The 25,105-nt window shown below is 42.4% G+C and overlaps 1 protein-coding gene across 12 annotated transcripts in view; it reads right to left on the bottom strand.

Moving 5' to 3' along the window:
- Positions 1-564: 564 nt before the first annotated feature.
- Positions 565-25,105, bottom strand: part of LOC121946553 (serine/threonine-protein kinase WNK2) — a 53,723-nt gene continuing 29,182 nt past the window's right edge. For 3 of the 12 annotated variants that reach the window (XM_088082016.1, XM_088082017.1, XM_042491162.2), the window contains exons 10-31: positions 24,018-24,908; positions 22,327-23,397; positions 22,163-22,201; positions 21,447-21,641; positions 20,218-20,631; positions 19,213-19,623; positions 18,986-19,029; positions 17,333-17,492; positions 17,123-17,239; positions 16,407-16,577; positions 16,070-16,121; positions 15,210-15,308; positions 13,982-14,790; positions 13,410-13,467; positions 13,242-13,312; positions 12,395-13,059; positions 10,879-11,105; positions 10,458-10,682; positions 8,925-9,023; positions 4,906-4,950; positions 4,085-4,386; positions 565-3,280 (exon numbers count right to left, since the gene is read on the bottom strand). In XM_088082016.1, coding sequence (XP_087938142.1) covers positions 2,930-3,280; positions 4,085-4,386; positions 4,906-4,950; positions 8,925-9,023; positions 10,458-10,682; positions 10,879-11,105; positions 12,395-13,059; positions 13,242-13,312; positions 13,410-13,467; positions 13,982-14,790; positions 15,210-15,308; positions 16,070-16,121; positions 16,407-16,577; positions 17,123-17,239; positions 17,333-17,492; positions 18,986-19,029; positions 19,213-19,623; positions 20,218-20,631; positions 21,447-21,641; positions 22,163-22,201; positions 22,327-23,397; positions 24,018-24,908 — 6,516 coding nt within the window. In that variant the 3' untranslated portion in view covers positions 565-2,929. The remainder of the gene's footprint in view (positions 3,281-4,084; positions 4,387-4,905; positions 4,951-8,924; positions 9,024-10,457; positions 10,683-10,878; positions 11,106-12,394; positions 13,060-13,241; positions 13,313-13,409; positions 13,468-13,981; positions 14,791-15,209; positions 15,309-16,069; positions 16,122-16,406; positions 16,578-17,122; positions 17,240-17,332; positions 17,493-18,985; positions 19,030-19,212; positions 19,624-20,217; positions 20,632-21,446; positions 21,642-22,162; positions 22,202-22,326; positions 23,398-24,017; positions 24,909-25,105) is intronic. The other 9 variants (XM_088082025.1, XM_088082026.1, XM_088082023.1 and 6 more) reach the window with 8 other exon arrangements.

The raw sequence follows: 25,105 nt of genomic DNA, 5'->3' as shown, positions 1-25,105 counted from the left end.
AAACAGTTTATGTTTGGGTAGGATAGAGTAATTTTTATCAAATACCAGTTTAAGCACAGTAATTTTTTTTTTGACAAAAGCATTCATCATGAAAAATTATTTTTGCACTATTTTTTTCATTATTTTTTGAGGCACAATGATCTTCAAATAGGTGTATTTTGCATTTATTTCAGTCCTTTGAAATTGACTTGATTTACTCCTAAAACATTGGAGGAAGGCAATGAACAACTAAATGACCCAAAAAAATAGCAAGAAATTGGTGAGAAGTTCAAGAAAATGACCTGAAAATTAGCAACAACAAAAAAGAAAGAAAAAAACTATAATAATCATACAAAAATAATTTTAATATATAACTATGGTGATTTTAAGCTTTTTTGAGCTTTTTAAAATGATTTTCTAAATCTACTAATTTATGCAATTTGCAAAAAATATCTGTAGATCCAGGGAGGGTCATGATATAAATCACATATGAAGGAACATCTCAGCCCCTACACTGACTAAAAGTACAGTCCCTTAAAACCTCAAAAAAGTCAATTAAAAAAAACAAAACACTGAAACAAACCATCAAGCACAAAATAATATTTATTTCTCTCTCAACATACGGTCTGTGATTAGAGTGCAGCAGGGTAGGGTGGGGTAATGCAGTGGGACATAGAGCAGGCAGAAGCAATCCCACAGTTTGAATACAAGCCTTTGACAGTCACAGCATATTCACCAGGGGGCAATGTTGTCCAGAGAGAAATGAGATGAGCAGAGTAGGAGGCGTCTGCTCCTCCTCCTCCTCCTCCTCCTCCTCCTTCTCTGTGCATCTCAGCTCCTCCATCTGATCACTGCATCCACATGAATATGCCCACAATAGTTATTCCTTCCTCTGCCCGCCATGATTGGGCAGCCAGGGAGGTGGAACAAAACCAGATACAAGTGACAGAGAACAGAAATCTCTTACTACTGGAAGTATTTCACCAAAGCAGAAGACTCTGCATAATATCCTATAAAAGGTCCAATTCAAACCGAATTGATGGAATAATATACATCAAAGCAACCCCTCCACCACCACCACCTCTAAACAGTCAGAAAAAAAAGTACAAATATAAACTACAAGAAAACTGTACAATTCACAGCTTGGCAGAATCGGGGTGCTGAAACTTTTCAGATGTTTTGTGGCAAAGTGAAATATCTAACCATTGCAGCTTTATTGTTTGTCTTTGCTTTGTGAAACATGAAAAGTTGGCCATGCTTGTCAGTGATAAAAAAGTACAGGCGGTGAAACCCACTATATACAGTGTAGGAAACTCTTAAACATGAGTTTAGAATTAAGGGAGACTATATGTTGTGCAAATCTCCCGCATCAAGTATCATTTGAATTTTGCAATATATTACTGAAAAGGAAAAAAAAGGCTGTCATCCAAAGCAACCTGGAAAATAAACACATCAAAATTTCAACAAGGCAATAACACTGATTTGTGAGCGTCTCAATTGTTAATTTGAGGAATTTTTTTTTTTCAAAGTACCATCTTATGTGAATATTAACTGTACAGTGGAATCACCTCAGACGATAGCAGCATCAAAAAAAAAAACCCAATAAATCAAGCTTTAAACATCAAATAATTTAAAAACATCATACTAAACTGGTGATTGCACAAAACATTTCACACGTAGTGTATGCAGAGTAATAGGATAGCCAAGTTGAAAGAACATTTAGCAGTAGTGAATTGTTTGCTTTGTGGTGTTTTTATGTTTATACTTTGCCTGGTAACGTCTTGCTTTGTGATTTGTAACTTTGTTCAACTTCTCAGCTTGCTCCTGTCGCACACATCAGCGATAAGGCTTGTGGCAAGGCCACGATCAAAGCTTTGTGGAGGGGTTAAATTGCACTTTTTAAAGCCTCAAGCCTTCACATATTAATTGCTACATTCTGATCAGAACACTACCAGAGGCGTATACTGTAGAAACAACCATGTACAGTATATATGGCTCTGGACACCAGCTCTCTCCTGAGCACAAGGCTACAACACTGCCAACTCTTGTGCTGTTTAATCAAAAAGAGGCCGTGTCCCACTGAACCATTAGACCTGAAAGAGTTGATTTGGCTGCTGGCGTGATTTTTTTTTTCCTTCTTTCATCAGTTGTACATTAACCATTTGTTTCTGCAAGGCAACGGTACATCTCACCACTATGGCATTCCATCTGTCACAGGGGTGGAAAGTAAACAAGGGTTAAAACACGATTTTATTATTTAAATAAGAGCATATATTGTGTTAATAGTGCAGTTCTACAAGGGCATTCATATGTAAACCAAAAAACAAAAGTGTCTGTAATGCATTAAAAAAAAGAGACTGCACTCAAGCTACCATCAAATAAAATAACTTGGATGCAGACATGCTTTGTTTCACAGAAAAAAGAAAAAAGTAATCTCTAAATAAATGTTCAAGGCACTACATTCTTTCAAATGTCTTCATCATAAATACTGTCCTGTTACTGTATCTCAAACCACTGGTATTTGGATTCCAATGTAGTGTTTAAAGTGTACAGAGAAAGGCAAAACTCAATGTCAAAACTGCAGTAATAAAGAATGATGTGAAATATGTTTGTTGTGACTGCAGACGAATAGTCTTGTATGGCTGAGTTTAGGAAAAACTAAAGCCAAAAAGCATAAAGTATTCGGACACACATACTTAACACATACTGGATAGAATACACACATACACACACACACATACATACACACACGCACGCACGCACACACACACACACACACACACACACACACACAAATTAACAACAGATATAGGTGTTGTATAAAGTATATCAACACTTGCGTCATGTTATTTACAAGATCAGATTATGTACACGTGTGGCTCTGGTGAACCAGAACGGAGTGGAGTTTGACTATCGTGCCTGTACACACTAACACATATTAGTTAGCGGGTTAGGTAGTCCTAGTGGTTTTGGGACAGGGGCCATTCTCGGGGTCGTGCATGACCAGCGGGTAGGCTTGGATCCCTGGGGTTGCCATTGTGGGGTAGGGCATCATTCTCGCAGCACCAAGCAGGCCTACAGGACCAACGGAGCCTACAGGACTAGGCAGGCCAGGCCACTGCTGCGGGTAAAGAGGACCAGGAACCATCCCCCCATAGGAGCCTGATGGCAAAAGGTATCCAGGAGGGACCATTGCTGAGGAGCTGGGAGCTAGGGTTGTGGGCATACCGGGGCCTAAAGCAGCAGTCAGGGGGCAAGAAAGAGGCAGCTGGAACTTGCGTAGACCAACATGGCATTTCATCTGAAACAGAAAGGAGTTGTTGTACAAAGTAGTACGTCGGTTGCCTCTAGTGTCATATAGATCACTGGTTCTCAAACTGTGCTACTGTGGCAAGCGAGCTCCCTAAAGGAGGATTCAGAGGAATCTCCGAAATAAAATGTAAATGCATTAATTTAAATGTATATGATGCTATCAAAATACTGCTATATATTACATAAAAATACTTAAACTATGAGATCCCATGAAGTCAAAATTAAAACCTGAGAGCCACAGATATCTGCAATGAGCCAGTGCCCTCCCAAGGGTCTGGGTGTGACCTGGAGCAACAAAACAAGAGTTAGCAAGCCCGGCCCAACTGACCTCTGATCTCGGTTGTTGGCATTATCATCATCATCATTATTATTATTATCATTATTATTATTATTATCATTATTTAAAAATCATTAACATGTTATTTTATCATTGCTATATTTATTATCATTTCTATTTAATATAAATTATCATTATTATTATTACTATTTTATTTAATTTTTTAAATTTTATTATTCAAAGTTTAAGTGCCAGCTCTACTCTTTGTACAGCATGGTTGACAACAGTAAAAAATAATAACCTTCTAAATAGGAATACACCTGCCTCTAGCGTGAACTGTCTGTAGCCGAACAGGGTCGACCTACCCCACTGTATTTTGGCGTTGGTCATAATGGTGGTATTCGAAGAGCCTAATATTTTCTGAGGTGGTATGCAGTGTCAACAGTTTGAGAACCACTGTCATAGATCAGCTGAACTCATCATCTGTCCCTGAGTGCACGTCTCCATTTCGAATACCTCGTGTGTAGCTGCTCCCATGGGTGGCGCTCTGCCCTCCAGGTCCTGCTGGCGTCTCTGCTGTTTGATCTGGTTGAGGGAGGGGCGCGGCTGACTGGCTGCTGCAACAGTCTCCTTCGTCCAGTCATCTACCAGTTTGTGAAGATCATCGGTGAACGTGCCTCTCTTGTTGTTGCTGTTGTTGGTCTGGACCTGAGCAAGCCGCGTGATTGGCTGGGGAGATGGTGCGGGCGTGGCTGTGGTGAGTGTCGGCTGTGTCTGACTGGAGGCTGTTTGAGCTGCGGTGGTGTTGAGTGAAGACCCTGAAAAGACACAAAGGTCTTAAAAATCTGGCCGGTAGAAAAACTGACAGTAAAATCAATTGGCTGCTGTATGGCATAATTTAAGGCACTTTTTGACACGATGAACCTATAATATCCCCTTCGTGAAAGCCATCTTAAAGAATAATCCTGATGGTTTGGTTGACGTCAGAGTAAATGTGTATACAACTTATTTACTGTGACATATTTTGCCTACATAGCAGCCAAAGGATTGCAACATGAACGACTCATGAGTAATTATAGACAAATGAAATGTTTGATATGCAAGCAATGACAAAATTCAGCAATCAAGACACTGACACCGCCATGCAAAACAACAACAAACGTAAATATATGCAACAATCTGCAGAGTACCCACATTTTCAACAATAACTGCAACATTTTCAAAGTGCCGAAACCAAAAAAGAGAAAATAAAGTGCACATACAAACATAAGGAAGACTAAAAAAAGTAAGGACAGAGTAAGAAAGACAGAGAGTAAGAAAGTAAATGAGATAGTTACTACTACTGCGCTCTTTGCCTAGACATAGTCGTTTCAGAGTGGACCCTATAAAAAGGTAAAACAGCACAAGACAGAAACAGTTAGGCCAGGACACAATGCACACCACAAGTATGTGGACAAGCTGCTTCAAAAGCACATTCAGCTATCAAAACAATTGGGGAGAGAGAAAGAGGGAAGAGGAGGACAAGGGGTTTAAAAATCAGTGAGGACTGTAAGAAAGAGCCTACGTGTTTTCTTTAAGTGGGCAATCGTGAAAAGTGACTATCAGAAAGTGTACCTGACAAGCATTAGAAAGAGAGCCCACCTAGCCTTGGTTTGTGGTTATGGATGACGACCGTTATTTTCAATGCTGCGAGGTAAATTAACTTAATGAAAACAAGTGATTGTTTTCCCCCTGTTGTAAAGGTTCAGTGTGTAGGATTTAGGGAGATATATTGGCAGAAATTGAAGATACATACACTAAGTATGTTTTCCTTTGTGTATAGTCACCTTAAAATGAGAACTGTCCTGTTTTTGTTAGCTTAGAAAAAGCTGTTTATATCTACATAGTGAGGGGGTTCTTGTCAAAAGAGTCTGCCATGTTGCACCGCCATGTTTCTTCATGTTTCAGGATGGAAAAACCCAATACTGGCTCTAAATATGACCATTCGCATTCTTGTATTGTATTAGTTTGTAGCCCCTCTGTGTTCAGTAGCATCAGAAAAAACCCTATTTTTTTTCCAACATGAAACTGCTTTATTATGTGTTTGTCTCGGTTTAAATCCCTAGGTCTGTTTGTTTTGGAGAGGAAGAGACCTCTGCAGAAAATTCTGCTTCCGGTAAAAACCACCTGAACATCTGGATCCTAAGTTATCAGAGAAATAAGGTCAGCACATATTAGCATGTGCTTGGCCAGCGGCCCATGTCCAATGAGCAGAGCTGCGTGGGAGAGATACTGATCTTTTTTTTGTGTGAAAAGGCTTTTTTCCATGTTTTTAACTTTTTAAATCACCAGGGCCATTTATACTGAAAAGAATGAAACTTTTGTGTACAATTTGGCTCCTTAACATCTTAATCTTAAATTATCAAAGAAAAAAGTGAGCACACAGTAGCAGGTGCTCACTGGTGACAGACCAAACAGCTTTGGAGAAATGGTAATTTGTTATGTGAAACTGCTGAATTCACTGTCTTTACTGTATTCAATCACCTGGCCCATTTCCTTTGGAGAGGAAGAGACCTCTGCATTTATTCTGACTCCCAAAAAAACTCCTGAACAATTAATATTTAAGTAATTCTAACCAGGATAAGTTTCAGCTGGTTGCTATCTGCAATTCTTGCCACAAGATGCCACTAAATCCCCCTGAATCTCACACACCGTTGTGTTGGATAGAAATCTGTTAAAATGCAGTCGCTATCATCTTAATCTCCTTTACAAATAAAGAGTGAAATAATTAAGATTTTTTATAAGATTCAATTAGAGTTAGTGGTCTATTAGTTGGCAGGGAGAGACCACAAGGAGATAACAGTGTTTTCTAAAAATGGAAGACTGAAGGCTGGATTAAAGCGATCCCTTTGTCGATATGAGAAATGCCTGTGAACCAAAACGTGAAACCAAAATAAAGAAAACTTCAAACTGAAAGAGCACACAGATACTAGCTGGAACTCATCAGTCAGCACTTGTCAGAAACATGCAGGTAACTCAGGAGAAGTGGAAGGAGAAAAAAAAGAAGTAATATTGATGATACAGCCCTTCATATGGCGGAGCAAGTCTCCATCAGTGCCCTGCCTGGCGCCTGCACCATGCACGTCTTCTCCGTCCAAACATGAGGAACAGAGAGAGCTCTCCTTTACCACAGCAAAGGGCCCTGCCTATCAGGGAAGGACTTGGCGGTGGAAGGGGTGGGGCGGGGGGTATGCTGCTCTCTGTGTTAGTATACAGAGGATTGCTGACTTGGGCATAGTGCCTCAACTTGGGAGATGTTATATAATCAAAATTAACAGAGAATGGAAACATACAACAAATAAATAGGGTTTAAGGACTTTGGAATTCTCTCTCACACATGTACACAGACACACACTCATGTTTAAGATCTGACCTCAGACCCATGTTTGGAGAGGACGAGCCCCAGTGCGCTTACGGGGTCTGTTTTTTAAAAAGCCAGAAGCACTGCAAAAAGCATTTGTATGAGGGGTCGAGGGTATTATACCCACAGATGAATGGTTATGAATGTAACTGTGGTTCTGTGATTTGTGGATGATTGCCAGAGAACAGAGAAAAACATATAACATCCAAGTTACTTGCAACCTGGATACTGTCTGCCACACATGTAAGAGGCTTGCACACTCTGGAAATGGTCTCTTTTTTATTTTCATGCCAATAAACTGAATGGTGACTCTTTGCGGCCATTCTGAATTCATAGAACATTTTTGTTCCCTTTTGTTCTTTCTGGTCACCAGAGAAAGTGTTTCCCACCTGGAGGACTTAAAATCTTTATGAGGAAGTATTACTTAAGGAGCACTGTGAGGGTGTCAGTTCAAGGGAGAGAGACTAAACAAACTCTGGAAAGACTGAAGTGATTCGCTGGTCATGCCTCCCCAGTATGTTTTGCAGGAAGACCTGCCCCTACTCTGCCTCTGATTAGATATACCCTACATGCTGACGTTAGCCTAGCTTTGATGCCAGCTGGAGCTAGATAGTAGACATGCCAAGGAGGAGAGCGACTCAGCCCAGGCAGCTCACCTTTTTACTCCTGCAGTCCAAAAATAGGCTACCCTGTCCCTGGATTTCACAAGGCCATATTTACACCGTTCAAATGTATGACGAAGCCTGTTACCTACTGCAACTACAGTATTTAAAGAATACCCGGCAATAGAAACCAGGAGGTTTAAACATTACACTAAACATTACTAGAGGTACAGGAATTACGTTGAGCTTGTATCCATAAACAGTATTTTCAACAGTTAATTAAGAAAGCCACTACTTTGATGAAGCAGAGCCTCTTACTCCAGCATAACCAACAAGACAACAAATCAGACTGATTAAAACCATCTCAATAAATGCCTGAAATCAGTGGATCTGAAATCACCTTGCAACTTTTCTGCAAAGCTAAGAGATCAAAAAAGGTTGATCGAAACTGAAGATTATATAGCTGTAAGCTTCAGTTTACAATGCATAGATTGCTGGGTGTCTCTGTACTACTACAGTGGCTTTAATCAAGTTCAAATAACAGTCTACAAGTAAATTATCGTACCGATAGTCACTTTTTATTACCAGAACTTGGAAAAAATGCTTCCAAACTAAAAGCCTGATTTATATGAGGGTCCTTGGAAAGAGTCTTGGGTCACAGATTTACTACAGTCACATCAGACATTCAGCTATTTTAAATCCAGTAGTCCCTGAGTTTTAAAAAAAAAAAGCTGATGCAGAGCTTTAAGCACCTAGCGGGCACAGATTTCATTAATGGAAGTCATAGCTTGCAGGAGCTTTTTCCAGGAAATGGCAAGCATGACCAAAATGAGCCATTATTTCCCTTTTATTGCCACAAACAAGTGACTATTAACACCTTTGCACCAATTACAATGTCTAATGGCAGTAACAGCTGAAGAGACAGATAGTTGTAAGATAACACCCAGAAATGTGAGCTGCTTCATTGATTGGTTGGTTGAAGATGAAAAGGAAACATTTCCTGGCTGCACAAGCCTTTGTGTCTGGTGGCATGTGCCTATGTTAGCTAGATTCAAATGTAGAGATGACTTTTGACTAACAACATCACATGTGCACGTGATGGATATCCTCTGGCAGTCAGAAGAAAAATATGCAGAACACAAGCTTTGAGGTCGTGGAGGGAGGAGAGGGGCGAGTGGTAGGAATAGAAAATGGGTGATGTAAGTCAGGTGAGGAGGCCTGTGAGGAGGGTAAAATAGAAGATCCACTATATAACATATACATAAATAAAAATGGGTTGATAGTAGAGAGAGGCAGGTTAAATAAAGAGAAGGTGGAAATGAGTGAGGGGAAATAGAAAAGAACAAATACAAACAGATGGACAGAGACACAGGTCCACTGAGGAATCTAGTGCGTGGTTTGCTACTAGATTTATAGGTGACTCTCTCTGACGTTTGGTGGTAAACCGTCCAGCCTGTAAAAATGAATATAAGAGGGAAGAAGAGAAGAAACAAGAGAGACACTTTTTAAAAGTGTACAGAGACTGGGGTGAGAAACCTCTACCATCAAAAGCACCAGCAAAGGACACTAAGGAGGAGTGCACGATATGCAGGATCCCACAATATAAACAGGGTTAGAGTAGTGTGTGCGTGCTTGGATTTTGACCTTTATATTATTTGTTTGTCTATTAATTTTAATTATTTTGCATTTCAAAACAATTCTAAAGTCCATAATGACAAGCAATTATTATCAGATTGCCTTGATTAGGAATCAGATGACAGCAAAAAAATGCATGGGACTAGCATAAAAGTGGGCATGTCTGTAAAGGACAGGCTCATGGGTACCCATAGAACCCATTTTCATTCATAAATCTTAAGGTCAGAGGTCAAGGGACTCCTGTGAAATGACCATACTGACTTTCCATTGCCAAAATTTAGCCTAACTTTATTTAGCCCCCTTCCTGAGAAGCTAGCATGACTTGGTTGATTCCTTAAGTCTTCTAGTTTCATATGATACCTTCACCGTCACCATTAACACATATCATTATCACTCTAGCTTTAAAACTCAGCCTCGTACAGCCTCTTAAAAACAGGAATGTCAGCCAGTGATTAATGCAATAAAAAAAAAAGTTATGTATAGACCTTAATTGAATCCTAATTAACGTGTTAACACTAACAGCCCTATTATTAAGCATTATTTATTATCAATATCCTATCATCTATACTGTATATTAGGCAGATTAATGATAATTAATAATGTTAAGTAACGTTTTCCTATATTTACATTTTTTGCACCTGTGTAGGTTTCATTTTTACAAGTTATTGGCATTAATGGAATATTAACTCACTGCTCTTTGCCTGTTTTATTTCTCCCAGTGATACACAAACAAGACACAGCTTGTATTTAGTCATAATGCGAACTTACAATATGAACCACTTTAATAATTGGATTTACTTCCAATTAATTCCATCTTTAAGACAACTTATCGGTTAAACAATTCCCCATCAGTGCATTCCTATCACATGTAACACAGATGGACTATTTCAGGACACAAGGGACATATTGATGTACGACACGAGTGCCACTTTCCCTGTTCTCAACCTGACAGATGCTAGCCATCTCATAAATTTACAAATGTTTATGTTTACAATATGTCTTAAATGTTATGTAGTATTTTCAGTAGTCCTACACACAGTATGAGGAGTGTTTGTGTCAGTAATCCTTCAAGATGAGACTCATGATCCTCCTAAATGTTTCTCGTGGACAGCATGGACACTTAAGAATTTACCTTTACCTAGCCCTAGTGGCTTTTTGTAGATAACTTGTCACACACACACACACACACACAATCACACACACACACACATACACACACACACCAGCATGCACATGAACCTATAATGTGTACCTTGGCCAGGGCCAGCTTGGTTAGCCGTTCCATCACCATGTCGCCCAGAGTAGATGTTGTCTGAAGAGAACGAGCCCTTCAAGGAACAGGGTTGCTGGGTGTGGACCTGCTCTGGGGTGGCGCTGGACTTATTGCTGGAGCTGGAGCTGCCACTGGAGTGAGCAGAGCCATCTGACAGAACCGAACTTTTCGCTGGGGAGCTCGATGAACTGGCAGCACTCTCACCTTTGTGCACGAAAAAAAAAGAAAAAGGAGAAGAAAAAACTGTGAGCCAGAGTGAATCATGCTGTGAATCACACACTCCTACGGTTTTCTGAACCTGACGCCATTCCTGTGTTTTCCACTTGTGTGCTTTCAGACTGAAAATGCTCTCCCATACACACACAAACCACTTATCACCCTGCCATCCAAACCCACACACCTTTCCTCTCTATGGAGGTGTTAAGATTGTTTTTGAGCTGCTGCACCATTGGATTGAGCAGTTTTCCAGCCTTCAGCTTGTGCTTGCTGGCCCTGCGCCTGCGGCCACTTGGGGGTGCAGCATGGAGTAGGCCGACATTGGGGGGCAGCGTTTTGCCCAGCTCCATGTACAAACGCTCGATCTCATTCCTTTGGAACGCCTGCAGCTCAGAGATCTCCTTCATGTGTCTAGCGAGAAGGTACAGGGAGAGAACAGACAGAATTTAAGTGACTGCTTGTCAATTTTGTCTTTTTTTCATCATCTTTTTTTCATGCCCTCTCTCAGCAATTTACTCTCTATGTAGTCCACCAAAGCCTCTGCCATTAGGGCGTGTAGTCATAATACCCGCGTCAAGATAATCCTCTCCTGATGTGTGTGTACTGAGTCATTCAAAAACCTCTCCATGTCTTTCAGAAACAAGTTGTGCCGACTTGACTAACAAACCTCAACTTCGAGGCATCTGATCATTTTGGGGCTTCTATGTGATCATAAGTGTCACTGAAAATACCGAAGGAAGGCAATGACAAAAAAACCAAAACGACACTGAAGCTTTTGATGAGCTTTGTGCAAGAAAGTATTGTGATGTTCTAAAGTTATTATTTGTCAATTCAGTTACTGTTATTCCGATCACAGAAATGTTGAACATTTTGCATCTGGCATCCAAAAATAGCAGTACAAGCAATGAGTCACAAACTGTATTTGGATGAATCATGGTATCACATTCAAATAATCCTCATTGCACCTTTGCTATTGCCAAAATAAATGCTGTAATTTTAGCATGGCACTATCTGCTTGTTGATAATTGGCTATTTTAGCAATTTACCAACATTTGTTTTCAAGCTATTTATTTTGGATTTCTCTGCTACCAGCACAAATAAAATCTGCTTCTTGCAACCTTTAGTCATGGTACAGTAAATTCAAAACAAAGGAAACAATGTTACAAAATGGTTCCTAAAATATACGGCATCACATATTTGTTTTGTTCACCAGCTTGCTAAGCGAATGCTTGGAAGTTCATGTTACAAATAAATGACAAAGCAGATTTTTAATAACTTGGTAATGTACTAATATTTAATAATCAATGATATCGGGAGAGGCTAGGCCTCATTTGCCATAATGGTAGATTAAATCCTGCACAGACTTCTGATGAGGATGAGGCAGAGCTGCAACGATAAGTCCATTGGCAGAACATTAATTGGCAGCTATTTCGATGATCAGATAATAATTTAAGTATTTTTCTAAGCAAGAAAGCCAAGCATTTGTGGGTTTAATGCTTCATAAATATGAAAATTTGATGCTTTTCTTTGTCAAACATTATGATAAACTGACTTGCTTTAGATTTTATGACTGATGGTCGAATTAAACAAACTATTTGAAGACATCACCTTGGGATCTGGGAAATTGCATCAGGCAGTTTGTGCAACATTTGTGCAGTTAGTGACTGCATGTGTGTGTGTGTGTGTGTGTGTTACTTTACTTTTCTCTGAGCTTCTGCAGTTCTTTCTTCATATCTGCATCCTCAAACTCGGAGTCATTGTCACTGCTGATGTAGGATGAGTGCGCATGTCCTGCAGAAGGCGAAGGAGCGTGACCATTCATTGCGACGGGCTGTCGGCTCGGTGAATCAGAGCTCTGCTCACTTTTGCTCCGACCAGAGCGCCGCAGGAAGGCCACTGCCCTCTTCATGAGGTCGCTTCCACTGTGCTCAGACAGCGCATGAGCTGGGGGAACGGGGTGGGCGGGAGGAAGCGCCATGCTGCTGCTGTCCTCATCTGCTGAGTCAGAGCAAAGGTGAGAAGAGTGGTGGTAGTGGTGATGGGTCGGAGTGTCGATGGTCTGGGCCCGGGGGATATGGCGTGGGGTGATATCAGGACTGGAACTGAGTGTGGCATTGTAGAAGTTTGGTGGGGCAGAGTAACGGTTACTGCTGTGGGGTTTGGATGTTGCTGCATTCTCACGATCAGCTGCAGCTGTCAAAGAGGACCTGTCCACAGCTGCACACAGCTTCTCTTTCCTGCCTGGGCCCGGTGTCTGGCTGTGAGACCCTCCAGAGCCACTAGAGGGTGCTGGAGAACTGCCAGTGCTGCAACTTGGCCTGCTTTTCTCTAAACGACGAATGACATCCGGTGGAGTGGGGATGATCTGAAAGGAAGAGAAGCTTATGTTCATAACAAAATTAGGGTTCAAAAGCATCATCACTTGATGCAATGTCTGAGCAAAGAAACAGGACAAACAAGTCACAACCAGTTATATAATTTGATTTGGTCAAATGACATTTATATTGAGCAGATGTGCCCTTTATGGGTTTTAAACTGGATTCTTACTTGAAAACGGCTTTTGGTGGTATATGAACCGGAGCTGGCGGTCACATCTCTTCTGTTCAAAACCCTGTTTGCTGAAAAACAAGGAAGATGGTTTTTCAAAACAAATGATTCTCAAACTATAATGCAGCAATAATGTAATACAGACATTGCATAAATAACATTACCTACCTGCCACTGCAGAGTCACTTAGTGCACCCACACTATCTGTACGCTCAGGAATCTGAGGCTGACAGAGAAAGAGAGAAGGGTGTGTGTGTGTGGGAGGTTGCAATCATTTGAATAGTGGCAAGTGGTAAATCGCTACATGGGCTAAATCAGTGTGGTAAGGCTAGCCATTATCCTCTCCTGACCTTCGTTTTGTCTGAGTGAGTCAGCCCCTGATTTGTTTTTGGTAGCATGCACACAAAGAAAAAGAAACACACACACACACAAAAACTGAAGCTGCCAGAGAAGGAGATCATGATGAATTATGGTGATGACAGCAGTAATTTTGTTAGCCTACCCCTCTTTCTAAACACAGTATTAGTCTTGCTCTTTACAGCCAATAGTCAAATCAATGAGACATTGCGGGGAAACGATTCAATGATGCCGCCATTAACTTAGCTCCTAACCAATGACTGAAAGCTTGGATTTCTCTCTCTCTCTCTCTCTCTCTCTCTCTCTCTCTCTCTCTCCAACTCACACACACACACACACACACACACAGACACACAGACACACAGACACACAGAGAATTTTACCAGCAGCTCTCCTTTCTTTTTCGAAAGAGCTCCCTCTGTGCTCGGGCCGTCTGAGACTGGAGTTGAGCTGACTCCCTCTGAACTGGGGGCCTGAGGGTCAGCTGCAGTGCTGGAGGGCTGGGAGGGAGCATGCTCCTGGTACAACAGGTTTCTCAGCTTCTCATCCAAAGTTTTGATGGTGCGGTCTGCAAACTCCACCCTGCGTGGTCCCTCACTGTCTGACTCACCCGCACCCCCACTCACTGGCTGCTGTTGGTTTGATGACTGGGAGCTCTGGGCGGCCTGATGTGCTGGACTCTGGGGCTGGGAGGTGACCGTCCCAGGCTGGATGGGCGTGGCATAGGGCTGCTGCAGGACCACAGACTGATGGGAGGTCAGCTGAGGGGGGAGCTCTCCAGTCGGACTGGCCTTCTGATTGGTCTGAGCTTTGGTTTGAGAGGAAGTCAAACTACTGGCTGCGCCTTTATCAATAGCATTCACGTCCAGAGAGACAGGTGGCACAATAGCACAACATGGAATGTCCGTTACCATAGAGACAGCAGAGATGCAAGGCTCCCCCACAGAAAGGGTGTTGTTATGGCTGGCGCCGGCAGCAGTGAGGGTATGTTTAGTTACACAGGGCTGAGGCTGCTGGATCCGTGTTTTGTCAATGTTTTGGTCTTGTGGTTGCACTGAGGTCTGAGCTGCAGGGGGCAGAGGGGAGGAGGAGGAGGAGGACGGGCTTTGGGAGGATAAAGATGCAACCGGGACAGCCCCTGCAGTTGTGTTGCTGCTGGGCCTAACTGACGACGAGGCAGGCTTTTCAGATTCTGGAGAAATAATAAGATCAGAGTTAATTAGGAAGAGAACAGATTGTGAGTTAAACAGCCAAGGCCGTGAAGAAGAGAGGCTGGGTCCTGTGGGTGCCAGAGTGTTACATCACTGCTCGTCTTCCCCCATCAGGCTCTGTCAACTGGAGTATAAATCCTGCCCTTCATTTTTGCCTAGAACCACTGCAGAAGCGCTCTTATATAACTGACCCCAACGGAAGAACCACACAGACACACACTGATGCATGCGCAGCGTCTTCATTATCAAAAGCAGCAAGTAAGACACAAACAATTCTGTTTATTCTATAGAAATTATGCTCCTGCTGCTCACATGAAAGGATTTTGTTTAGAGCGTAGTGAATGTCAAGGCATGAAGAAAGCTATTAATGATGCTGTGTATTTCTGAGCGTGCGGCATACCTTGGGCAGTAGAGGTGTGAGATGGAGTCTTCTCTTTGTCTAACAGAGGCGTCTCAGCCACAGGGCAGATGATAAACCAGCGCTTGCCAGTGTGGAGGACTGTAAAGGACAGAGAGAAAGAAAAACTTTCTGGTGCACATCTACTATAAAATCAATTCAGTAGAAGAGCTAAATGCTGACAGACCACTTATGAATGAAAGAATGGGAGAATACAAACAGATTATTTAGTAATTCCAGGCTTCCCACCCATTTTTTTACCATTTTATTTCCAAAACTCTTCCATACCTTTTCCATAATATTTTACCTCATTTCCATGACTTTATTTATATAGCAAAAAATGGGTAGGCATAGGAACACCACTTGCCAGGAATTTGCAGATAAGCAAACTGTGAGCGCTTGCTATCTTTACTTGCAAGTTCCTGCTGCCAACTAGCTGCAATGACAACAGACCAAACAGGCAAATAAAGATATGCTCATTTTGGGGGGATAAGAAAATGCCGATCTAATCAACGATCATGCAGGACCGATTTTAAATACAAAGTATTTTGTGTGATGAACAACATGTTTCTGGATATATATGGAAAAAATAGATAATAGCCAAACAAATGTACATTCAAAACTTTTTAAAACTGTGTTCATTGGAAAGCATTTCCAGGCCTGGAAAACAGTGTTTCAAATTTCATAACATTTCCAGGAGTTTCATGACCGTGAGAACCCTGTAATTTATAAAAGCCTTCCACCCCCATTGTCACATCATAATGGGCCTCTTAAGGGAAGCAGTTGAGTTTAACTAGAACCAAAAAGTATGAGTGGATTTTGTTGGAGTGAATATATAATTTCCAGGTGGCTCAAAGTCTTACCATTTTGCTGGTACACCAGCTGTGGTGTGCTGGGTGTGGAAGCTTTCGATCCCTAAAGAAAAAGGAAGGATTACTACACAGATCTGATGCATGTGAACCAATTTAATAAGCATTTAAAAGGTTTCCTCAACCAGCTTAAGAGCTGAACCTTAGACATTAACTCAGTTAGATCAAAATGTCACATCAGCAAGAATGGTATTTTTGGCAGCTGTTGTTGGCAGCGTTGCATGCAAAGTCATCTTGAGAGTGCTGTCAGGATGATGCATCCGAGGCACAGGCACTCGTAGAGAGAGATTGTGCCATTGCAACTATTAACTGTCAACAGTTCCTTTCTCACCTCTGCTCCCAGAGCGCCAGCTCCGTCACTCTGTTTGGGGCTGCCTCCCTGGTCAAAGTTCCTCTCACCCTCCGTGTCCTCACTGAGCATGTCCTCAGCCTTGTCCACAATGTCCTTCAGCTGCTCAATGAACACTTCTTTTTCCAATGGCAGAATGAAATCATTCTCCACCTGAAGGGCGAGAGGCAACACAACATTAGAGGTTTTAGCTCAATAAGAAATGCTTAAAATAAATCAGGAGCAGCAGATGTATGAGCACGTTTAGGAGGGAAAACACTGTAAAGAGTAAAGGAAATGACTGAAATTCCTGTAAATTTAAAACCTAAGGATACCTAAGAAGACTACTTTTACACAATTTGTTAAGTTTATTATGCATTTATGTTTCTCAGCATTATAAAAGGTAATTAAATGTATTGCTTTGGTAAGCTCCATAAGTGGGCGTTTGCCTTGGAACACCTATATTATACATGACAAGTTGGTATGAATATTCATTCATCTATAAATATGAGTCTCGTATGCAATGGTTGGGATTTGAATAGAAAAAGGGAGAAAGAGAGAGAGAGGGACAGACACATTTTTTTTGCTGCATTGCAGCTCAGAACAGTGACACAGAGTTTCAGAGTTCTGAGCCATAAGAGAACATCTCTGGCAGCTTACAGCAAGCTTCAAAAACCTCTGCATAAACCAAAGTGGCAGTGACTTTGTCTCCCACATACCATGTATGTAGCAATCTCTTCCGGTGCATCTCCATCCAGGTCAAACTTGAAAGTGACCATTTTGTGGTTATGAGTTTCCAGCTGACACTCTACCATCTTATCACCAGTGTTGCATACCTGCAACAAGAGTACACACAATAAATACATTGTCTACAATTAACATTGGCTTAAAAAATATCTCCCTTGTTGGAGTACATTTTGGTAACTCACATTGAGCATGTTGAGCTTTGGCCTGCCAATCTTCTCTTGCCGAGAACGAGTGCGTGTGGACCTGCGGTGATGTTTGCGGACTTTCCCTTCGCCTTTACTTCCATGTGTCCCCTCATAACCATCACTCATCTCCTTCCCTGATGTGGCATCAGAGTTGACACTGGTTTTGGTGAGGAGAGGCAAGTGCATCAGCATAAGTATGCATTGTCTGTTGAAGACTGCATTGTACTTGAGCAAACATGTTTGAAACTTTTGCCCAAGTAAAGATGATAAATTGACAAAAGGTGTGTGATAAATCAATCCAAATTATCTAACTGTGTCACACAATCTTCTGGGCACAAAAGACAGAAATCTTGAACTGGAAACTGAAAGGGGCTAATGGTCTTTACCTCCCTGCATCGATATGGAGCTTAGTGAAAAGGTTTTATAAAGTTTAACGCTGCTCTGGAATGCCTGCCGGATTTGGCAAAAGTCTGATAAATCAACCATGGGTGACGCTAAACTCCACATGAGCTTAAAGAGGATATAGATTTGTGGGGGATAAGCTATCTGCGATCCATTATGAAGGAACAACTGAGCTTTCCGAAATTAAAAGGAGTTTTAGCTGCTGCTGGTCACAATGATACAAAAGATCAATAGATGCTAAAATAGCGTTCATCAGAGTGCACTTCACATTTACAGATATTTGTGCATAGCTGGAGAGCTGTCTGTATGTAGTGCCAAAGAAAGCCAGTGTAGACACAAAAAATAACACAGCATAAGAGATATGGCCGTTTTTACTTTAGGAAGAGCAGCTAGCTAGTTATGAGCTGTTCAATCATTTTGTAAAGAAGTGGTGGAAAGGCCTCGGTGTTTTCTAAACAACATCTCTGCCTCAGGGAGTGTAAAAAGCCCATGCAACTGACTGAGTCAATGCTTCTGGTAGTGTTTTAAGCTTTTTTTACTTTTTGTTTGAAACGACAGAGCAGCGTCAATGCGAGGTTCTGCTTGGCATTCTTTCAACATGGCACTTTCCCCAAGTACTGGTGTGATTACTGTAACAATGGACCCTTTTCACAGCAGACAATTTGAAATGTTACACTAAGAAAAGCACAGACGTTAAATAATGTTGCCCTCTTAAAGTCAGAGATTCAAATCATCAGATGGAGACCCCTAAGTTGACTGAGAACAGCACTGAACAGCAAAATCTGATTCGACTGACATTATTCTGAGTCAATTAAGCCCTAATGTTACAAATAACACTAACAATGGCTTTGTTCTATTTAAGTGTTCCAGTGAGAGTGACAGCGAGCCTGTGTGCATCATACCAGGACCCTGAAATCAAAGCAGCTAAATAGAATTTAGCTGTCATATATTTCATTATTTACATCTGTGCTTTTTCTATAGGGAGAAGTCAAAATATCTTCTCTGAAAAAGGCCTCTGTAAACAATAGAGCCTCCAGTTCTTTAAGACTGAAGAAAGAGAGGACAGAAAACTGTTTTAGACCAAATGCATTATGTCAACATTCATATCAGGCAAAATGCTGCTCTAGGGATTAATGAACAGCACCCGATAGCTAGCTGAGGTTACTCTCATCCAATATGCATTTTTTACAATTATTAAAATCACTGCCTTGACATCTGCAAACATAGTTGAGGAAAAGAAGCTTGTACCTGTCATAGCTCTGTCCTGCAGTGTGTTTCTCTGCAGCTTGATCCTATAAACAAAAACACAAACGAAAAAATAAGAGAGAGAAACATGTATCGGGTATTTAGTGTCTTGAGGGCAAGTACAGCAATACTACATGTGAGTATACTGGTACATTTGCAATGCACGGTGGGCAGAGAGAGAAATAAGAAATAAGAACTGAAAAATGTGGAAGTGAGTCATATGTCCATACCTCCATGTTGGTCTCTGTTGGACCCTGACCTGCAGCTCCGGTGAAACTACTGAGCTGTTTCTGCTGAGTCAGACTGGAGCTGGCAGACCCAGATGACGCTCTCTGAGAGTCCGAGGGCTGCAGCACAGGAAGCTGGCTCTGAACCTGACTCTGGGCATGCGGGGCCAGCTGGCACGGGTTCTTGCTGTCCAGCTGGGCAGCAGTGGTGACTGCACCCGGATCTGACACATTGTGCAAAGGTGAGGAGAAGACTGCAGCTTGGGCGAGCTGAGCAGGCTGGACTGGCTGAGCAGAAGGGGCAAGCTCAGAATGGCTGACCTGCACCTGCTGAGGAACCTGCTGGGGAACCGGCTGAGGAACCAGCTGAGGAACCAACTGGGGAACCGACTGGGTAACCTGCTGGGGAACTGGCTGTAAAAGACAAACAAGATAACACATTATTATTATTATTATTATTACACATCATTATAATATCTTGGAAGACTCTGCATTCTATACAGGCCCTTTGAGATAGTTGAAAATGTTGCTTTTATGCCATTTTTTGATAAGAATTTCTAAAAAAAATATTCTACAGGGTGCTTGCATGAAAAATGCTATACAAATGGAGTGTGACTGACTGACTGACTGACTGACTGACTGACAAACTATTTTCTTTCTACTAAACTACACCCAACATCTGTCCGACTAATATCTGCAACACTTGACAACTCACATGAGAATATCAAGATTGATAAACAGCACTACACGTAAAAGGAAAAAGGTATTTTTGGTTTTGGAGTGAACTGTCCCCTTTAAGTTATTTTTTCATCTGCATCTATTAATTACTCTGTCTTAAAATTACAAATCTTCACTATCCTTCCACCACGGAACAACTATTCAGTGACCTTAAAAACAAAGCTTTTTCAGGATGCAAACAGAGATTTGAAAACAATCTAAAAGAGATTATCACTATCAAAGGTTCCGGCTCACACCCGCTTGGTAAACATCTGCAGCCAACATAATTACCTGTATCAGAGGCTGAGTGCTGCCATTTGTGGGAGGGTGTGTGTTCTGGCACGGGGCAATGTGTGTGTGTATGGGGTGGGTGGTTGGTGCTGATATTAATGCAGGTTGTGAATGAGAAGCTTCAGATCTAACACTGGGCTGATGCTGTGGGGATGATGGTCCCACCTGACCCAGCACAGATGAGGGGGAAGGTATGAGGGACACTGAGACAGGTGAAACTAATGTATTTTCAATGTGCAGAGGAGAAAGTGGGGAGACAGAGGGGGTCACAGGGAGAGTCTGTCCAGGAGAGAGAAAGATGTGATTAAGAGAAGAGGGGGCTGAAGGGTGAGGGGCAGAGCAGGAGTGAGGGTAGGAGGATTCACAGTCAGTCACAGCTGTCATCACCTGGATTGTGGGATATTGTGAAGGAAACTGGAGGGATAAGAAAAAAGGAAGAAACAGGGAAATCAAATAATCTAGAGAACAGAGTTCAAACATGAGGGTGATGCATCAAGATAACCTGCATAAAGTCTATATTCAGGGTTCCCACACTTTTTCATAGACGCAGTTTCAGAACTTTTCCATTGCTTTTTTAAGACCCATAATAATTTTTTTTTGACCGTTCACAATTTATAACATGAACGGAACTGTATAATACACTTAATTCCAAATGTTAATTATTCTATAAAAATTAATCCGCCACCTTTTCCAATCTTTCCAATAGTTGGTTTTGTTCATGTTCAATTCTAATATTTTAAACTACTGGCACAGTCATATAAACACTTAAAATATATCAGTCTGGCAATGGCGTTTAAGCATGAGGGGAAAACGAAAATGATTATACTATGAGTGTATCCTTAATGCATTTGATGATAAACTTTCTGGATGCAAGGCTGAAAAACAATGATGCAACATAAGAATGTGGGTACATATTTTTTGCCTTGGAAATGGAAGGTTATCTATAGAAGACAACTGTAACAATTAATATTATTACAACAAAATTCCATGACTTTTCCAAAACTTTTAATGATTTTTACTAATTTAATAACTTTTCCCGGGCTGAAAAAAGGAAATGTGAAATTCTGTGAGTTTTCCCAGTGTTTTGTGACCGTGGGAACCTTGTATATTGTTATTGGTTTATATAATCCAAGGTAGAAACAAACTGCTGAGGCATACAATAACTCAGCCACAAGACAAATGAGCAGGTATTATTCGGGCTAGATATTTGTGATGAGAGCAGACAGTACCTGGGATGGATGTGTTGGTGGTAGAGAGTTTGAAATCTGCAGAGGTTGGAGTTGTTGGTGGACAGCAGCCTGAGCCAGTGACTGTTGCGGAGCCAGTGCCTGGGCTGGTGCACTCAAAGCTGATTGGCTGAGATTCTGCCCATGGCCCTGTCCATCTTGTCCAAGCTGTGAAATGCCAGGACCAGCAGGAACACTCTGCAGAAGAACAAAAAGAGGAGAGAGAAAAAGAGGGAGGGAGTTCAATAATGGCAGAGATTCCAGTTTCATGTCTCAGTTTGGAAATCTGCATTTCCTGCTATTGACCCAGATCATAATAGCTCACATTTTCCATCCTGTCCCTAAGCCTGGAATTATTATGAATGTGCTGCACATACACTGTTCCACAGAGCAGACATGGAGCAAGCCTTGGAGGGCTGGCGGAAGCAGCAGCTAAAACCACTGTTATTGTTTTCATTACTGTTTTCATCATCTTTCTGTTGGCTGTTGTCCGAGGAAACTCCTGTTTATTGTCCTTTTTTTTTCATTCACCTTCTGTCCACCAACACAGCTGCTTCCAATCCAGCTGCGTCAAATCAAAACCAGGCACTACAATATGAATAGCTTCAGAAGTAATAACACTGTCATAAATAATAATATGACCTTTAAGTGCATTATTTTCTGTTCTTCCCACATTGAGTCCCACAATGACAAACTGTGTTGAGACAAAGGCGTTCTACCTGATTCAGGAAAGCAGCGACGCAAAGATAGGGTTGAAACTGATGGAAAATGAAAACAGGGTGAGGTCAGAGGAGGGAAAACAACAGAAAATCAAAACTGCGGCACTATATATGCCACCTTGCTACAATATAATGTATAGTGATTATCAACACTGAACACTCACCTGTTGTCCTCCGTATGTCTGTGGAGCAGCAGTAGGCTGGGCAGACAGGTACTGGCTCTGAGCTGGAGCAGTCTGTTGCTGCAGCACATTGAGGGCAGGATGCGCATAGCTCTGCGAGGCAGCATCAGGTAGACCTGCAGCAGGGTAACTCTGGTGCGTGGCTGAAACCTGCACAACTGGGGTTGGTGTTGGATGAGGCTGAGAAGCTGGTATCTGAACCTGCTGGGATATATCCTGGCTCTGTTGTGGCGCTGCTGTCTGCATGGCGTTCTGACTGTGCTTCTGTAGAGGTGGGGTGTGAACTTGTTGCTGACCAGTAGACTGAAGATTTTGAGAAAGGTGGATTGGCTGTTGTGCCATTTGTTGGTGTATGGTTTGCAGAGTTTCTTGGCTAGGCTGGAGTTGAGGCTGAATATAAGCCTGCCCAGCATGTTGTGTTAGTTGTATATTGGATTGAGTATTGAGTTGGTGCTCTTGCTGAATGGGTATCTTTTGGCTGTAAAGTGCTGGTGTGGAGGAGCTCTGACCAGGCTGCTGACTTGGCAGTTTGACTGCAGCTTTGACGTGTTGCAGTGCACTGGGAGCTTGTGTAGGATGACACTGGGCCATAGTTGGGGCTATGGATGCAAGAGGGTAGCTTTGTGCTGGCTGCTGAGCTGGCAGCGTGGCTGCTGCTGCAGCAGTCTGTTGCTGAGCTGGAGAAGGATATCCTGATACAGAGTGAGCCTGGGGTTGACAAGTTTGTTGGACTTTCAAAGGAAAAGGCAAAGAGCTCGCTGCCTGCTGCTGTTGGTGCCCTGGTGCTTGGTAGCTCTGTGCGATATGTTGTGGCACAGCTGATGCTGAAATATTTGCTGCAGCTTGAGTCTGTTGCACACTCGGAGGTGTATGCTGGATGCTGACTGAACACAGACTGGCTGGAGCTGGTGTTGCAGCACTGTGTTGGCCAGCATATGGAGCAGCAGGGTAGCTGTGTCCAGGCTGGAGGTACTGCAGTGGTGTGTGCACTGCTGTGCTGGAAGAATGCAGGCCCTGCACAGACGGTTGATTCTGGTGACCTGCTGAACTCGCCTGAGGACACAAAGGAGAGAAATTCAAATTAGACCCTCTTGTGAGTGTATTTTACCGGTCAAGTATACACTCCCACAAAAGCCAACAAGTGTGTAAATTACATTACCAGATGCAAATATAACGAGAGAATGGTGGATAAAATAAATTAATGAAACAGCTGTTTCAACAATGAGCAAGCAGTGACAGGTGCGTGCTAAAATAAGGCCTCAAGAGAGGAATGGTAGGAGACACCGAGTGGAGGGAGATCAGACCGCCGCCCCATCTCCTTCAATCAGAGCCCATCTATCCAAGGAGCAAGACAGCTGTAGCATTGGACCAGTAAAGCAGAAAGGAAAAAATGTTAAAATCTGGGTCAGTTCTAAAAGGAATTGGTTAAGGTTAATCAGCAGGGAGACATGGTCTATTAGAAATTGCGTTTGTCTTCTGACAGGACCAAGCTTATGATTTTTAAGAGGATGGTCAGCTCTGGAGGTCTATGCAGGCAGCAAGACTCAGACAGTAGACAGGAGGTCAGACCAGCTCCATGCAGAATAATGCTGCACCTCCTGCAGGCTGGGAGAAATCAGTAAAGCAGGCCCCATATGGGAAACCAAAGCGACCTGTTTGCTAATGTGACCTACCACTCCCACAGCCCTGGTAACTTGCTGCTCTCTGGCACAGAATCTATCCTCGCAGTCCTGGAGGGGCTCTTGGTCCCCAACCAAACTTCCACTTAGGAGATGACTCTTCAGGCTGTCGTCTCCATCACTGCGGGCGGGCCTGTGGGCAGCTGAGGAGTGTAGCTGGGAGGATTGGGTGGGTGTGGTGTGACAAGGGACTGCTTTGCGGCTGATTATATTAAACAGGGACTGCTGCAGCAGTGAGAAATCTGAACAATCACTCAGACCTTTCAGCCGTCCATAACCAGAGGACGGGTTTTGTCTAGAGTCACATGGACAGTGGTGTGTTGGCATGCCAACCGAAGGACGGCGATGGCTACCTTCTCGTAACCTTAAATTAAGTAAAGAGAGGCAGGCCTGGCACACGTGGCCTCTATGCATTGCAAAATGTTGGTTATGATGAGCGGTCAGACTCAGAAGACTACTTAGGTCAGAGTGTCTGCGTCCACTTGGCACAGGCACTGTTAAGTTCTCACTGCTGGCCTCTGATGACGGTCTGATGCTTGTGTCACTAAAGCGGCGATACTCAGGGGGCAAGGGGAGGACCTGCAGTACTGGCAGAGCACTGTGGGAGGGGAATCCATCCTTAGTCTCTGGGTGAGGCTCAGGGGGGGTGAGTTCCAACTGGTTCTCTGGTACCGTGGGGGTAGGACTGATTGATCTCTGTGACTGAATGAGGCCACGGAGTTGAGCAATGTTGTTTGCCCTGCGAGTGTCAATAACAGGGGCACTTCCTCTCCGAGCTGCAGCTCCCAAACAAGTCTTGAGCTCTGGGCTCAGTGTTGCCCCGCGTACTTCAATCTTTTCACAGGAGTGAGGTCGATCTGTGAGAAAAGGGCCACTGCTCTGGCACTGATCAAAGAGCAACCCAAAAGCAAAACACATGTTACTCAAATGAACAGAATAAAGGAAATGGATGAAGAGATGAGAACAAACAAACTTGCTTGCAATGACAAATGAAAGTATGAGAAATACATGTGCATGTAAAGTGCATGACTGTGTTAATGAAGACTGATCTGCACGTGTCAAGAAATGTTTATGCATGTTGT

This window comes from Plectropomus leopardus, chromosome 9 (assembly GCF_026936395.1).
Source record: "Plectropomus leopardus strain MGB_pleo_1.0 chromosome 9, ASM2693639v1, whole genome shotgun sequence".
NCBI classification, from domain to species: Eukaryota; Metazoa; Chordata; class Actinopteri; order Perciformes; family Serranidae; genus Plectropomus; species Plectropomus leopardus.
This window is presented reverse-complemented; position numbering and strand designations above follow the sequence as displayed.